This window comes from Varanus komodoensis, unplaced genomic scaffold (genome assembly GCF_004798865.1).
Source record: "Varanus komodoensis strain SLA01 unplaced genomic scaffold, ASM479886v1 scaffold3, whole genome shotgun sequence".
NCBI lineage: Eukaryota > Metazoa > Chordata > Lepidosauria > Squamata > Varanidae > Varanus > Varanus komodoensis.
Genome location: NW_025335761.1, coordinates 48,170,212 through 48,187,440, shown reverse-complemented (window position 1 = coordinate 48,187,440; position 17,229 = coordinate 48,170,212). Strand labels below are relative to the sequence as shown.

General features: G+C 38.5%; 1 protein-coding gene across 4 annotated transcripts in view; it reads left to right on the top strand.

The window, feature by feature from the left end:
• The window catches only part of ATG2B (autophagy related 2B), a 52,702-nt gene extending 37,477 nt beyond the window's left edge, over window positions 1–15,225 (top strand). For all 4 annotated transcript variants that reach the window (XM_044436069.1, XM_044436068.1, XM_044436067.1 and 1 more), the window contains 16 exons: window positions 267–343; window positions 693–863; window positions 1,777–1,918; window positions 3,147–3,349; window positions 3,724–3,950; window positions 4,508–4,616; window positions 4,953–5,147; window positions 5,721–5,822; window positions 6,661–6,739; window positions 6,882–7,086; window positions 8,487–8,556; window positions 9,705–9,787; window positions 10,024–10,145; window positions 10,270–10,424; window positions 11,309–11,458; window positions 14,137–15,225. In XM_044436069.1, coding sequence (XP_044292004.1) covers window positions 267–343; window positions 693–863; window positions 1,777–1,918; window positions 3,147–3,349; window positions 3,724–3,950; window positions 4,508–4,616; window positions 4,953–5,147; window positions 5,721–5,822; window positions 6,661–6,739; window positions 6,882–7,086; window positions 8,487–8,556; window positions 9,705–9,787; window positions 10,024–10,145; window positions 10,270–10,424; window positions 11,309–11,458; window positions 14,137–14,367 — 2,321 coding nt within the window. In that variant the 3' untranslated portion in view covers window positions 14,368–15,225. The remainder of the gene's footprint in view (window positions 1–266; window positions 344–692; window positions 864–1,776; window positions 1,919–3,146; window positions 3,350–3,723; window positions 3,951–4,507; window positions 4,617–4,952; window positions 5,148–5,720; window positions 5,823–6,660; window positions 6,740–6,881; window positions 7,087–8,486; window positions 8,557–9,704; window positions 9,788–10,023; window positions 10,146–10,269; window positions 10,425–11,308; window positions 11,459–14,136) is intronic.
• Window positions 15,226–17,229: the final 2,004 nt, after the last annotated feature.

Here is a 17,229-nt window from a genome sequence, read left to right as displayed (position 1 = left end):
TGTAGATTGTAAAGTTTGATTCAGGCTAGAATCTCAGTTCTAAAACAGTCATAACATCATGGGGCAGTTGACATGTGCATAGGATGCAATGTGGGAGAGAAATTATCTTAAAGCTGAGAAAGCATTTTTAAGGCAGAATAAAATAGGATAAATTAGTGAAGAAACTGAACTGTAGCTTAAGAGGATATATGTTAAATCAGTAGCTTCTGTTTAAATTATAAGTTGGATCTAAGCAGTTTACTTGGCATTTATCTTGTTTTCTTAAGATTATGTACGAGTCATGGACATGGGACTGTTGGAACTGACCATAAGAACAGCGAAACCTGGATCTGATGGAGAGAGAGTAAGGATTTAAATTAAAATAATAGAAGCTAATTTTTATATTGTTGTTCTTTTACTTTTTTTAAAGTCATGATAAGAGTTAAGGTCTGATGCTGAGTGTACTTGAGCATAAGTTCATTTGAAAATAATAGAATTCATTTCCAGACTAATACATGTTTAAAACATTCAAAGAAATGAATGAGTAAAACGTCATTTCAGTTGGACATGCATTGACTTGGGCAATCAAACAGGCTTGGTCATTTCCTAAATGCATGTGTTTAATTCCATCACCATGCATTTTTCTTGAATCAGTTCTGAATGAACCTTATATTGGTGTCAAACATGGTCTTGATTTATCTTCTATTGCTTAGAGTAAACCACGCTTTGAACTACATTGTTCCAGTGACGTAATCCACATCCGAACATGCTCTGATTCTTGTGCTGCATTAATGAATCTTATCCAGTATATTGCAAGTTACGGTGATTTGAATCCACCTGCTAAGACAGATGCTACCTCAGGAATGACCAAACAAAATGCAAAGGTATGGAGATGTCTCTTTCCCAGCCATCACCTTTTAACATTTTGACTTTGTTCACAGTAATGCAAACTGTTACTCAGAACTTTTGGAAAGCCTATTTCATGGTTTTTACTTGCTTAGGAACATGTGATTAGGGGGAGGCACTGATATTTTGTAGTTTAAGTTGCCTTTGTATTTCATTTTAGCCTGTTTTTCTACTGCTTTCTCTTATTCTTTAAAAAATGCTTGCTTGATTGGATAATAATGAATAATGTTTGTGCGCTACAAGTAAATGCTTCACTCAACATGTGACACTTAAATCACTATTAGATACTATTATTGTGTGTGTAATTTATGATTTTAAGTGTTGTTTCATGAACTAACTGGAAAATATTAACTGTTGGGTGGTATAGCTATGTAGTAATAATAATAATTGGGAGGATTGGCTGACCTTACCCAGTAAGGGTTATATACTTCCATTCCTGTATATTAAATCAACAGGACATCCTGAGCAAGGCTTAGTGCCTACTTTCCCTACATCAAATTTGGAAGGAATGGGTTGTGTCCAGCAACACTGCTGTGCTTTCCACCTAATCTGATGTACAAGTGAGACTCTCAGTTCACACAACTTAAAGCAACAGTTCAAAGAACAACCCTGTTGCTTGTTTACAGCTTAGTATAGTTCACTGGAGCTTGCTTCTGCAAGTTTCACTAATCTGCCCCATTTCAGAAATGGGCATTTCCACTTGTTTCTGGCTGTCCTGGAACTGTTCCTCTTGTACAAGTAGAGGGACCTGTTAGTATGTGGGGAATGTTTGGATACTCCAAAAACCTTTATAACTAAGCCTTGATGTGTATCACTACCACATATATTTATCAAGAACAGTTCTGAGTTTCTTTTATGTAAGTTTGAGTTGGTGCAATCTTTGTTTTTTAGGCAGATGTTTCTAGCCGGCAATCTTCTCAAGGGCCAATCCTTGCTGAAGCTGACCAACAGATTTTACGGGATTTAATGAGCGATGCAATGGAAGAGATTGAAACCCAGCAGCTTACTTCCCCCACTAAACAACAAGTCAATGGTAGAACTTTACCATCTCTACCAAACTTTATAGATTTCTTTTAGTTTCAAATGGATGCCATTTAAATGGATATTGTTTAACATACAGTACCACATGAATTCACATCGAACCGTTAAATACAATCCCTTATGCTTATATTTTATATGTCTAATTTGATTGTATTATAATACTGGAAAAAACTATTAATGGTTTCCATAGGTAAAAGTTTATATGTTGTTTTTACTTTCAACTGTTATATCCTTTCCTTGGAAATGCTGAAGGTAGCTAAGAAAAAATACATTAAAAATTAAAATGTCAACCAAGTCAAATAAAAGAGCAGGCAAATAAAAATTCAAATAATGTTCAGGAGATTACAAATGTAAACAGTTAGCAAATCAAATGCTTGACAGAACAATCAAGTTTTTACATTTTGTTAAGATGCTACCAGTGAGGGAATGAGATGGTCTTCCCTAGGAAGTGAGTACCAAAGGTTAGGCATGGCAACTGAAAAAGCCCTGTCCTTCAGCTCACTAATGCAATTCAAGAAGTTGGTGGATTGTGTTGGAGAGCCTAGTCCCAAACAACTTAACTGTTAGGTTCATATAGGAGAAGGTAATCATTAAGAGACCCTTTTCAGTATTTTATATTGGGGCAGGGTGTCGTGCTATTTTCCCCAGAAACATACACACACATATACATACAAGCTAATGTATATTAAACATTAATGAGATGTGTGAAAAGGTATCTTTGGTTGGTTAGGACAACAGTTGAAACAGAATTTTACTTTAAATAGTCCTGTGCTTCCTGATGCTGTGGGTTGACATTTGACTATTTCTCCTTATAAGGCAAAATGTATCCTTGGGTACAATTAATAAAAACATTTTATTATGGGCTTTGTTCAGGCAGGAGCCTAAAGCATAGTTCAGCATTATAAGAATTAGCCTAGTTTCTCTCCAGACTCTAGTGCAACTGCATGTGCAGTTTTTAAACGAGGGCAAGCAACTCCATGTTCTTGAGACAAGCCAACTGTAAACCACAGTTTATGAAACTTGCCTGTTTCAGCTAAGTGTAGTAAAGATTAACCACAGTTTAAATGAGATGTGAAAGCATGGTTAAACTAAAACTGAACTTCTGATCTCCGTGCAGCTTGCCAGAGGACCATGGTTTAGCATTATGTCCAAATGCAACCGATCTTTTGTGGGCAGCATGAAAATACTTCTAGGCAAATTTCTTGTTTCTCTTTTACCAGGAATTTTGGATGAAAAGACTCAGACACCAGCACCATCTTGCTCAGACCTTTTCCTGTTTCCTGATGAAAGTGGGAACCTGTCTCAAGAGCCAAGCCCCACTTATGCATCGTTCACACCAAATATGATTAATGAAGCTATAGGAGACATACCTGCTGAAAATGACGACTTCTGTATTCTCTTCGCACCAAAAGCTGTTGTCCCTGTAAGAAATGTCTGATCTTAAGAAATTTAAATAAAAATGATAAAGGTACATTTTGAGAAACATAGGTTAATTTATTTGCTGATCACCTGTTGCACAAATGCACAATAAAAGCTTCCACTAGAAGTACTCTTAGTCAGCTTGTAACTGAATTTTCTGCTTTACATTCCCCAGTTCTAACTCAGAATCTAACAAATTAGGATGTTGCCTAAGGAAGCTGATGCTATTTTGTATTTAAAAAGTAAATCTCAATGTGCCTTCAAACAGTAGGAAAAATCAAGTAAAAATCTAGTTTTGTCACTTTAAATCAAACTTATAAATGGGTGGTGGGTGGATGCAATTAATGTGTGTGCCCTTCATATCCTGTAACTTTTTAGGATAAGGAAGAAGAGCCAGTAGTGAAAACAATGGTTGATGATGCAATCCTGATCAAAGAGAACCATTTCAGCCTGCCAGTAAAAAAGGCAGATACAAGCAAAGCACCATTGCGTTTTCCAGTTCCTTTGGTACGCTATGTTGTCAAAGAAATATCACTCATTTGGCACCTTTATGGGGGAAAGGATTTTGGGAATATACCACCTACATCTCCAGCTAAAAGTTATATGTAAGTTCCTCAGGTACCAGTTCATTACCTTTTTGTATAGGAGCTGTGATTGACACTTCAGAATAAAGAGTTGGATGAGCTAATGTGTTTTTTAAAAAATCAATTTATTTGACAATCAGTACCTTTTCTTCTGGGACATTGTTACAATCTCAGTTAGTTTTCCTAGTACCTACATCTGAATTAATGCTGAAAGTTGCTTAAGTTAGATAGTAAACTTGATAGGGTTTTTGTTTGTCTCATTTTGGATTTCCTTGTAACATGGTGTTAGTAAAGTGAAAAGTAATAAAGGCAGGCTAGTAGTACTAAACTTGTAGTACATACGTTTATTCTGAAAGGAATTTTTTAGAGAATAGATATTTTGCTAATAGTATGGAATGTTTTGTCCATTGTGTTATAGCTTTTTGCAAAAGGAAAATACATTCTGGAAAACTGTGGTAGCAGGTTCAGTTAGTTCCTTTGGTTACTAGGAAAATTTAATTATGAAATTATTGTGGGTTGCTGTTGTGAGTCAAATGATCATTTTAAACAGAAAAGTAATATCCTTCCTCTTATCACAGTAGTCCTCAGAGCTCTCCTTCTCACACACCAACAAGGCATGGACGTAACACAGCCTGTGGGGGGAAAGGAAGGAACCCAGATTTCTTGATGGAAATACAGTTAAGTAAGGTAAGAGTGGAAGTGAAACATTTACAGTTCATTGAATGTTCATTTGGTGCCATGAGAACTTAGAGTCCCCCCCCCCTGCAGTGTTAACATCTGAACCATTTCACATCTAGTATGTGTTTTAAGATTGTGTTCCAATAATACAATGATTTCCTCAGTAAGTTTTAATTAATGATGGCAATAGTTTTTCCAATTATCTTCAATATATCTGCTTTGTGGATAACAAGCCTGTATTTTCTTAATATAAAGTGTGTGCATGTGTGCTAGGTTTGCTGTGTGTAACATTGTAAAAGGTACAATAAGAAACACTTGCCTTTTCCCCATTCCTACTTTTTTAAGGTGAAATTCCAACATGAGGTATACCCATCAGGAGAACCAGAGTATGAGGTCAACCCATTGGAGTTACCAGTGTCTCGGCAGGTGTTCATGGTTCAAGATCTTGAGATCAGAGATCGCTTGGCTACATCACAAATGAACAAATTTCTCTACCTATATTGTAGTAAAGAGATGCCAAGGAAGGCACATTCTAATATGGTATGGCTGTAAAACTCTTTGATGAAAATTGTAAACAGGGGAGTGCGGGTAGGTGAAATTCCTCTACATGTGACTCAAGTGCAGTGACGAAGTATGTATTCCATCACAGTTGTCTCCATTCTTCCACTGGGAGTTGAAAAGCAATTAAAAATAGAACTCACAGATAATCAGGTCACCTTTTGCTTCATGTTTTGTTTAAACCTTGGATTTCTGCTGCCTAGAAAGATATACACAAAAAGAATGTCCAAGAGGAAACCAGATAATGTATTTTAATTGTTAATTAAATTAGCTGTTACTTTTTAACCATTGTTAATTGTTTGATTATTCTGCTGTTAGAGGGATAGGAATACATAAACCAAACAGTCCCTCACACCTGAAGCTGCCCTACTTTAAAGTTGCTTCATAGTTAGGGTAACTCTTTAGGATCAGACCATGATGTCCTTCATGTTGTTGGGGCTTTGAAAAATGTCAATTGTGAGCATTTCCTAGGTGGTATATACAAAAGGAACAGTTAGCTTATCTACTATCATCCTTAGTGAGTTTTTCTTTCCCATTTGATTTTGTGTCCTTCAGTTGACAGTCAAAGCACTACATGTCCGTCCAGAGTCAGGCCTGTCACCACAGGAGTGTTGTTTACGAGTATCATTAATGCCGCTTCGCCTCAATATTGACCAGGTTGGTTTCGCAAGTGTATATGGAAAAAACAAATACAGATTTCTGTAATTGGTTAACACCTACTGGAGAAAAAATAATTATATTATTGCCTTTCTATATTTCTACAGCAAAATAAACATTTTTGTACTTTCTCTATGAAAGCTTAGATTGGATTAAGTTTGCAATTACATTAATACATTTGCCATTATTATATGAAGAACCTACCTGAGTATGTAACAAATCAGCTAGACCTTTTAAAACTGAAAAGTAATTATGCTTTTTAAAATAAAAACCAGAGCATATGTAGAGATGTCAGTCTTGCTAGTGTTGTTCACTGGAGAAATAAAGGCAGATTATATGGGGTGGGAGGGTCCTCCAGCGATGTTTGCACAATATCTCTTTTTACACAGAGATACTTTGTACCTCCCATATAAGTTAGCATTGAGAGTGCCATTTTCTTGGCTGTAGATTTTTTGGGAGTGGCATGATGGCGAATTGATTTTTTAATGTATGTGATATACAGATGAGCATGCATTCTCATATATGCTCTCCCATCTTTCCTTTCTTCCATGTAACTCAAAGCAGTAATGTAGGCTTCTCAAGTGCCCTCCCTTGTCCATGGCTGATACAGCACTTTGATACTCAGTGCACTTTTTTGTACAATCTTTAGATTGTTTATCCTCAGAAGTTCTATTTTTGAAATGAAGTACTAGCGGCAAGATAAGAAAAAGAACCCCTGCTATAGCCAGCACAGTACTTTATTGTTACATTTGCAAAGAAACAGAATGTGCAATGTTGTTAAGAATTATATAACAGTTATTTTTGTATCAAACTAATACATGCTACTTTTATATTATAGGATGCCCTGTTTTTCTTGAAGGATTTTTTCACTAGCCTGTCTACTGAAGTAGAAATCCTGATGACTCCAGATCCTGAAGGTAAATCATCTGACAGATGTACCTTCTGAATATATACTCAACATGTATTATAAATTAATACACAGGTAATGATTTTAACAACTGCTGTATGCACATATTCTGTTGACTGCCTTGAATTTCATCATGAATTCATTATTTACAGTTAAAAAGACTCCTGGTGCTGAAGTAACATGTACGTTACCCAGGCACTACAGTGGTTTCAAGGAGCCAAGCCCAGTCATTTCTTTCTCATTACACAAACAATTGAGCCAGAACGGAAGCATGGATTCTGTGGATGTACTCAATGGGGATGACCACAGTTTCACACATGATGAGTCATCGTTCGGTGATCAGCCAATCTTTTTCAGGTATTTTGGGACACTTTAGATCAATGAGAACTCATTCTACTGTTTTGTGAATTCTGATTTCTGCAGATTATAAGTTTAGCCATAAATTAGTGGATTTCCATGTAGTTGTCTTAGTCCAGACCCCTATATGTGTGGTAATACCTATATACATATATACAGAGCCTCTTGGAGAAAGCGGCAGTAATGCTTAACTAATCCTTTGAATTAGGGATGCCATTTTAAAGAAAAAGTGTAGATCTTTGATTCTCAGAATTCAGGTTGGGTCTTCCTTGCAAAGTATGGGCAATTAGAAGGGGAGATGGAGAAAGGACCAAAAGCAGACAAAAAGTGTAAGCAGTGTAAATGCAGAGAACCAAATATATAATCATCTTAAAACAAGTCAAAGGGCATCAAAAGGCTATCAGAACAGTACAATTCTTACTGCCAGTTGAAACTTGGTAAAGGTGGTGCTATCATGACTTCCTGAAAGGGGGTTTCCATAGTTGGAATGCTGCTACAGAAAAGTCCTTGTCTCATGTACCCACCACGCTAGTCTTATTGATGGAACTTGCAGCAGGGGCACTAGTAAAGATTGTAAATTATGGGCAGGCTTGTACAGAAAGAAGTGGCTTTCCTGACACTAAGCTAGGTAGGGCTTTATAGCTCAAAACCAGGATGGCTCAGAAAGAAATTGGAAGCCAGAAATTGGCTAAAGACCTGTAGTGCATGGTCTGCAGTAAGGAAACATTTTTGGAATGGCTTTCAGTATATGTCCTGAGAACTGTATGCCAACTGTGACTACAGCTGAAAGCAGCCATGCCCTCCCCACTCACACATTATTTGCTCCAGCATGTGCTCATGTCCTTCTGCCTGATTCATGCAAGTCAGCTGAAAGGGAGGCATTTTCCTGCTCAGCATGAGGAAAAGGACAGTTGCATCCAGCTTGACATGGAGACTCCAGCATGGAGGCTGTGGGCATCCAAAGGAAATGTACCCACTAGAATCTGTCTCGCCCAACAGAAAAAAATCTTGTTTATTACGATTTTTAACATTGATAAAACTTGGGGGGGGGGGCGCTACCATGCTGCAAAGCAAAAAGCTGCCCTCAAATACCATCCTTTTCTGGGTTCCAATCAGTGCTTTTGTCTTTTGGAGCTCAGATACTGCCTTTGTCTTAGTTGAATCTTTTAAGTATCAGAAAGACTAATGGCTTAAGACTGGATTTTATGACACGAAGCCTGGCAACTGCTATGCATGACCACTTAGTAATTATCTGGAAGTTATTGCTACAGTAACCCTGCAAGTGTTCAGGAATGTCCTTTTTAAACTTCTGTTACTCCAACTAAGAATAAATGGTTGGGATTTTACCTACTGTTTTGTGGTTTTGCTTTTTCACCTTACTACTTTTCTTTCCCTTTTAGAGAATTTCGATTTACATCAGAAGTTCCTATACGCCTTGATTACCATGGCAAACATGTTTCAATGGATCAGGTTTGTTAAACCTTGTTATCTGCTTAGATAAAGTGAGTATTTTGGTGTTGGTTCTTTCCAGTAATCATATGGTTTTGCATTGATAAGTTCAGTCCAAAGTTGGAAATATAAAACATTGCTTCTCTATTTTTGAAATAAAGCCAAATTATAAGTAAATTGGCCTTGTAAGTAAATAAGGATGCTTTCAGACAGAGGGCTGCTACTGTCAACTATCAAAAAAGCCGTAGCTCATTATTTTGATTGTTTTTCCTTTTTCTGGCAAGAAAAAAGGAAGGATGAAGTGGTGAAAGAAGTGGGAAGGCTACAAAAGGAAGATGTTGTCTGGACCTGTCCATAAAATTCCTTGAATGCCCAGGGCATTTGTCAGAAAGCACCCACAGTTAACAAAAGCTAACAGTATGCAAAGATTATCATCAGCCTATTTTCCCACACTTCACTGCTTTTAGTTATTTGTGGTTAAAAAGAACAAGTCGCCAAGTCCTAGAAAATTTTCCTGTTTCATCACTTGAAAATGCTCACCACAGATGACTAGCAGGTGAAGCAATGAGCCAGTCATTCCCATGCTGCTCATAGTGTTTCGGTTTGTGACTACGGAAGTTAGTGGAGGTGGCCGATTGTGAGTCCATTTCCTGTGTCTCCCTCACCATCAACAGCTAGCTAGTGTAGGCAGTTGCTCTTTGAAAGCATTCCAACACTCGGTTTTTTTCCAAAGACAGCAAAAGGTCTTGTTAAAGTTGCACCAGAAAGATAATTTTTGTCATTCGGAGAATGTGAAGTACTAAGTGGGCCTCTACTGAAGGATGTGGCAGCATAGATGGCAAAATGGGTGACTGTCTGCAAGAATAGATGAGGTTTGACCTGCCCTGTCAGTCAAAGCTCTATACTAAGACTTTCCTGAGCGTGTAGCATGCTTTCCTTTCTATTCACCTAGTTAAAAGAGACTCCCCAATAGCTATCCAAGCTGTGTTGCAGCTTTCTTCCTCTGACAGACATGTATGAAGCAGTCAGAAATCCAATATGTCATCAGTGTCAGAATTATTTTGTGGCAATACAAAGCATTTTTGTTTGATAATAAATGCAATGTAGGCATTACAAACAAGAAGAGATTGTTACAGTTAAGTTACAGATTTCACCTTTTCTATTTTTAGGGTACATTAGCTGGGATTCTGATTGGTCTTGCTCAGTTAAACTGCTCAGAATTGAAACTGAAAAGGCTTTGCTATCGACATGGGTAAGTTTACTTCAGTTGTCTATTAATAGTGGGAGTTCTAATCGGTTTTTGGCAAAATAAAAAAGAACAGTTTCTTCTGATACTGGAATCATTAAATTCAATTGTGCATAAAATGCAAAACAGTTGTCTGGCTTTCTGAGTAGTAAGTGAAACTGTCTGTTTTTCATACCTTCCTGTCTTCATTTTCTGATAACTCAGCTTTGCTTTATATATACTAATTAAGCTATTTATTACAGGCTGCTAGGTGTGGATAAGCTGTTCTCTTATGCCATCTCAGAATGGCTTAATGACATCAAGAAAAACCAGCTACCCGGTATTCTGGGAGGAGTTGGGCCAATGCATTCTTTAGTTCAATTGGGTAAGTCCATTCAATATTTGTAATTTTAATAAATTTATTCTGAAATTTTTATATAAGTGAAGTTTCAAGAAGAAAAACTTAGCCAAAGTAGTGGTTAACCATCACATTCTGTTTGTAATTACAGTGCAGGGCCTTAAAGACTTGGTGTGGTTACCAATAGAACAATATCGAAAAGATGGCCGCATTGTAAGAGGCTTTCAGAGAGGAGCAGCTTCTTTTGGTACTTCTACTGCAATGGCAGCATTAGAGCTGACAAATAGAATGGTTCAGACCATACAGGTATATTTTTTGTTTAATTTTTGGGATAGACAATGGAGGTTTTTTAAAGCGCACATAATATTTGGAAATAATTTGAAAGTAAGCAGAAGCCTTCACTTGCATAGAAAATGTGGATACCCTTAGCGTCCTCCTTAATTAGGAGAAAGGAAGTATGGCCTGTCACGTTTTGTAACTTCTTGTGCTTGAAATGATGTTCTGGTGAATTAGAAAGCAATGCTGAAAATTGAATGTGGCAGTTGGAATAGTATTCATCGTTATTCAACTGACAGGCAGTGTATGTGAGAAGAGGGATTATATACTGTAGGGGTCCTCGGGGGAAGTGCATTGCAACCTCACATCAGCAGTAGAAGACTGGTATTACCTGCATCACAATATCCTGAGGGGTTAGGGTTCTATCCCTACCAGAAGCTAATGGTTACTATCCACTTCTTTGGAAGAAAGGGATGTAATTTGATACTTTATTGTGATGTGCTTCCTGTCACTGGTAACTTTAGTAATTAAGACCGAACCCTCTTCCTGAGCAGCCTCCTCAACCTGGCACCCTCTCAATTTTTGGGGGCTTCAACTTCCATAGGTTCTAGCCAGCATGACCAGTGCTCAGAAATGCTAAGGACTGTCATTCAGATCATCTGTTAAGGTATCATGCCATGGAAGTCAATTGTAAAGTATATTAAGAACTTGTCTTTTGATATAGTTGGTCCAATGGGCTAATTACAGTGAATTCTCATCTTTAAAAAGCTAGAAAGATTACCATAATGTTTGTGATACTATCATAACTGATTGTTATATTATCACAATTGATTGTGGTAATATATTGGTTTTTACTGGATTACCGAATGCCATGTTAAGAATATATTGTTGCTTTTATTGGAACTGAAACCTAGGCAGCTGCAGAAACTGCTTATGACATGGTTTCCCCTGGGCCTAGTTTAATTGAGACGAAAAAGATCAAGCGGCTTTCTCGCTACCGCTTAGCTCATCAGCCTGTAGACCTTCGTGAAGGCGTGGCCAAAGCATACAGTGTTGTAAAGGAGGTAAGGAAAATGTGGTTGTCATGTGCTCTTTGTATCACAAATATTCATTGTGCCCCAAGATGCAAAATAGTATCTGAAGTGTCAGATTAATGATCATATATTTGCTCAGTCAAAGAATAACAATTTCTTTCCTCATTCCAGAACCATTCCACCCAGAATACCAGTTTTACTCTAATAGGTGCCCTTAGCTGTTAGGGATTCATACCATGCCCTGTGTTCTTCAAGTGACTAAGCTGTAAGAAAGCATTGGGGAGGATTCAGTGAAGTCTGCACACCAGCACTGCTGACGTTGCATTAGCTTAACCAACACTCCAGTAGCATCATTAGTGTTTGCCAGTACAATGAGCTTCCTGAAAATGCCATTGCTCTAGCAAGGACCAGTGGCATTACTTCAGCAACATCAGCAAGGCTAGCACATGAGCACTGTTGGATTCTTCCCCTGGAGACTGCAGTGAAAGTCCAAGAATCATGAACTAGTTCTGTGCATCTGAGAGACTTGGTTTTTTGAATAGCAGTTGCCTTTGCTGCATGAAACATGCTTTGAATCTGATCAAGTGCCAGAAGCTGCTTGTGCTATGTCAGGGGTGTCTGCTGGTAAAAAAGTCAAAAGCCCCTCTGGGCATACCCAGGCCTTTGGATGACCCTCAGTTAGCTCTCTGGATATTCTCCTTAGTGTGCTTCTTAACCTGATCTATTTAAGACACACGTTTGCTACTCTTGAAAATCCTTTAAGAAATATATTGTAAGTAATTTAGTAACCATGCTTGGTGTGTGTGCTGTGTCAGTGTGCACGTTAACTTTTCTGACATTTTGTCTTGGGGATCCACACTCATTATTTGCCTACACGATTTGTGTAAGGCAGGGATGGGCAGCATCCAACCCCTGCTGTGGTACACAGAGCCCTCTGAAATTTCAAGAACAATTTCCATCCAAATTGATTTGTGTTTGTGAGCTGCAGCTGAAACTTTGGGCTCTCTGTAGAAGCTCCGGAGAGCCCAAGGGATTAAATTCACTTTTCCATCATAAGTAGCTCTCTGTAGTTTTCTGGAATGGTTTGCCATAGGTTCAGGGCTTTTTCTTTTTGGGAGCCCTGTGCAGCCCTGCACTGTACCCAGCAGATTGTTGCCCACAGTGAAAGAGTGAAAACTGTTTCAAACTTCAGCTGGTCCTGAATGTTGCATTTAAGACTGTTGCCCTCAGAAGCATGTTTGGTGGCAACACAAACAGGGCCTTCCTGGTCATGGTTCCCTGCCTGTGAAACTCCACGTCAAGGGAGGCTGGGTTCTTCTAAACTTCTGTTAACAGGCGAAGACCACTTTACATACTAATAGTGCAGTTAAATAACCAGGCAGTTGGGCTGGAGACTGCTTTTACTGTTACTCTATTGTGTTTGTGTTTAACAAATTTGCTTTTCTACTTTTTCAATTGTTTGTAGTGATTGTAAGCCACTTTGAGTGCCAGTTTTGGTAGAACTACAGGTTCAAATAAATAGTCTTCACATAGGCAGTAACTATTAATCAAAGAACTATTCATCTGTCTGCATAGTAATGTCACAGTGTTTTGTGATCTCTGTGAAGTCAGATACACAAGATTTGCTATTGGGCAGAGCTAGCATTGGAAAATTCCAAAGACTGGGAAACTGACACTCATCCCATTTCCCCCAAGAAGGCAGACTTCATTGCAATGCATGTCTTAAAAGGTGGAATTGAACATATTCCTTGCCTGTTTCTTCCTGAACTTTTCAGCAGCTAAAGAAAACTTTCCCAGAGAAGCAACCTTGCTGTAATGTCAGTTATGGCCGTTTGCGTTCCCTCTGTTCTCTTCTATGGCTCGTGGTTTAATCATATTTCTTCAAAGGAAAATAAAATTAAACCAAATAAATTGAAAACGGAAGTCTGAAAATTGGCCAGAAAATCCAATAATACACACATAATCAAAACTGAACACTGTCATTAAGACAATTAACATTGAGAATTAACCATCAAACAAAACTTACAGAGTAATCAAGAATGATCAGTTATATGTTAGAACCATGAACCATTAATAAATGAGACTCTATTCATTCATCTCTCCATTATGGACGTGTCATTTTCTCTATGTTTATTGTCTTGGACAATTTTCTGCAAAGCAGTGGAAGTTACATACCTGTTACACAGTAACTGTCTTTCAAAAGTGAACAGGCTTGTGGAGGAAAACTCCTGATCACTGATGGCTAGAACGGCTGCATCTTGCTCCTTCACAAGCTCTGTTGCAATGCGTAGACATCCATCAAAATAAGTGTTTTGGCATGTTGTGCCTTTGCAGGTGTCCCAGTAGACCACATGCTGCATTTCACCACTGGGTAACATTCACCTCCTTTGATGAAAGCATCTTGCTGAGCTTATAGGACTCACAAGGCCATTGGGATAATTGGCCATTGTGATGATAATTCACTGTGTTGCTGCTCTGTGGGAAAGCAGTGGCAGTCCACCTTTGTCGCAGTTGATAATGGGAGCACTGGGGATGTAATAGAGGTGTGTGTGTGTGTGTGTGTGGGGCGGGGGTGGGGGGGGGAATGACTGCAAGCAATACTAGAGCCTAGAAAACTTGATGACCTGAAACAGTCTACAATGAAGTTTCAGTAGGGGAGACACTGCAGCTCAGCTTACCTGATGTTCTATTTTTGTGACTCTCTGAAGGGAATTGCAGATACGGCACATACCATCTATGAAACTGCTGCTCGTGAGCACGAGAACAGAGGGGTAACTGGAGCAGTAGGAGGAGTTCTCCGACAGATCCCACCAACTGTGGTGAAGCCTCTCATAGTTGCGACAGAGGCAACAGCAAATGTTTTAGGTGGTATGAGGAACCAGATCAGGCCTGACGTGCGACAGGAAGAGTCTCAGAAATGGCGCCGTGGAGAAGACTAATAGCTTAAACAAGTTTGATGGGAATCTGAAGCATGAAACGCTTATCCTCATGGCAGCTTTAGATGGAACATATCCTTTTAATATGCTCATCTCAGGAACACAGAAGATTGCAAAGCAATTTGATGTCAAAACCTGAAATGTTCAAGTAGAAAGCAAGTTTGGTACTTGAGTCGTTGGCATAGTGCATGCTACAAAGACTTGCTGGTCATTGCCAAATGGAGTGGCACCTTTTCTGCCAAATCCAGGACATGCTGGGTTTAAACTAGCTATCATATTTCCCTTGGTATCTTGATTTCTGTTGGGTATTTTTGCTTTTGTTTTAAAGCAACTGCACTTGCCCTACTTATGAGTGTACATGTGTGTTTAAAGGTATTCCTCAAGCATGGTCAGAGATTGTTTCTTAGCAAAGGGCTACATCAGTGCCCTTCTGAAACAGGGTAGATGTCTGACACAAGACATAAATACTGCAGGATATTAAAAAGTAACCAGGAACTCAACTATTTTGCTAGTCATGGGCATTTGCCTCTCATGTGACACTTAATAACAAGGACAATCTGTTTCAAAACCTGATTAAAAAGGATGTTTTCATACAATTGTGGAAATTAATTGTTTTGCCTACATGTTGAATTCCTCCTTTTGTGGAGAGTTGAGCAATCTGAATGTTGCAGACATGTTCTGTTGTGTTGCACTTTAAAGAAGTTAGCCTGTACATTGCTTTTTTAAAATAGTTGTTAATAAAATGTAATGTGCATTTTATCCAAATATGATTTAAAAGCTTATGCAGATTATTTAAAGAGACAAAACACTACAGGGTCATTGATGACAATAAACATTAAATGCAGTTCTTTCAGTTATTTATGTCACTGTGTAGCAAAAATGTCTATTGAATAATAAGTTTTTCACACATTTCTGTGCACCTCCACCCCTGGAAATGGCTGTTGTATTTTTTTGTGGGGGGGGGGAATGTGAGTTCATTATTCAGTTTAAGTGCTATGCAAAGCAAGTCCCATCTTGTTAATCCATTTTAAACTCTTTCAGATATCCGAAGATTTTAAAACTCATTTGCCAAGCTGCCATTTCACTTGATCTTAATGTTTTAAGTCCTAATGTGTGTACTTCTTCATTTGAATCCGAGCCCATAGCTCAGAAATAATAGACAGGAGAACGGAGAAAGACTGATGTAGATTCCTGTCGCCCTGCTCCTCCCCCAAAGGCTGCTGTATCATTGAAACTGCAGTGAATCTTCTTTAGCAGTTTCTTCATAACAACATAGTCTCATTAATCATTTGTTAATTTAGGTATCCAGCAAGTAAATCAGTTGCTGTCGTTATAAGCTACTTCGATAGGCAGCATGTACTTTGAATAAAGTCCTCTGGGCAGAGGCACCCAGCTTCCTTGTCTCCGTGTGTAGAAAGAGGAAGAGACTATTTTGTATGGCTGGTAGGCCAGGTGCTTGTAGGGCACAGAACAACTGTGGGTAACTATGTTGCCTGAACTGCAATGCAATGTCAGCTGTGTATTTGTAAAACATACAAGAAATTGCATATTAGATCAGTACTTTTGTTTCTGATACTACCATATGTTCATGTTTCTGGCCACTTGTGCAATATGCACATTCTTTGCCCATCATTTTGTTTTAGGTAACCATATCCAACATGAGCCTATGGTCTATATCCACACTTGTGTAGCATTCCCAGCCCTTATTCACCTTGTTTTGCCTGCCCTTGGGAACATACAGAATGCTAAGTAGTATATTCCAGGTACCTTGTCAAAAGCTTTTATGTAAGATAGTCATTCTCCAGTTCACAGCAGTAATTACTATATTTACACTACAATAATGACTGCTTCATTTTTAAAAAAGGTATCTTAAAGGTAATACATTTTGTTGATAAGAGACATGTATACCATTTGATGTGTCACTGTTGGCAGTATTTACAGATTGAATAATAGAAGTTCTAATTAAGATGGATGCCAGACCAATTTATATTAGAGTTAATTGAAGCTTGACAGGCCCTCAAAGATCTCCTGCTGCCTGGGTTCACATAATGCGAAAGTCACCCACAACCTCCTGGCACAATGCAACGGCCCCCATGGATAAATTAAGCTGCAATTGGCTGCTGTAGCATCCAGCAGGCACATTTTCTATCCCTATGTGTACCATACACACTGCCACTTAAGCTGGCAAGTCATTCATGCGTTGTGCTGGATTACTAGACTGTATGAAGCTCAACCAAATGCACAAGTATCATGCTTAAAAACCAGTTTCTATACTCTCAACTTGGGAAATTCTGCCTCTGGGGCACTTAGCCAACTGGACTGGCCCAACATGTACCAGACCAGAAGGAAGACAGTATACAAATAGATCAGCATGCAATAATGAGCACATGTAGGTTAGATATAGCCTATTGGCTAATGGCCAATAGGACCTGGGTTTGCATACAGGGCTCAACCATGGGACTGTATGCAGAGGAAAAAGATGGATCCTAGTGCAGCTTGCTTGGCATAACCAACAGAAACTTATTTCATGGCCAGTTTCCTGATTCAGGCCAGATACCTGTATACATCCTTCAGGGAGAAACTGACCAAAGTATGTTGTCCATCAACAGGTCTTGGCTTAAGCATCAAGATTTCAATGGAACTTTTGAGAACCTTAGGAAAGCTGTACTATTCATAACTTACAAGATGCAATGTATTAAGTGAAAGTAAAATATTGTGTCCTCTACATAGATTGTGTCCTATTAAATCTCTACATAAGGGTTGTTTTCCAAAATGAGTTCACATCATATTGACAGTCTCTCACAGTTTTGATTCTCCTCAAGCTTCGCTGGTATAGTCAGGGCTTTTTTTTTTTTTTTTTTCATA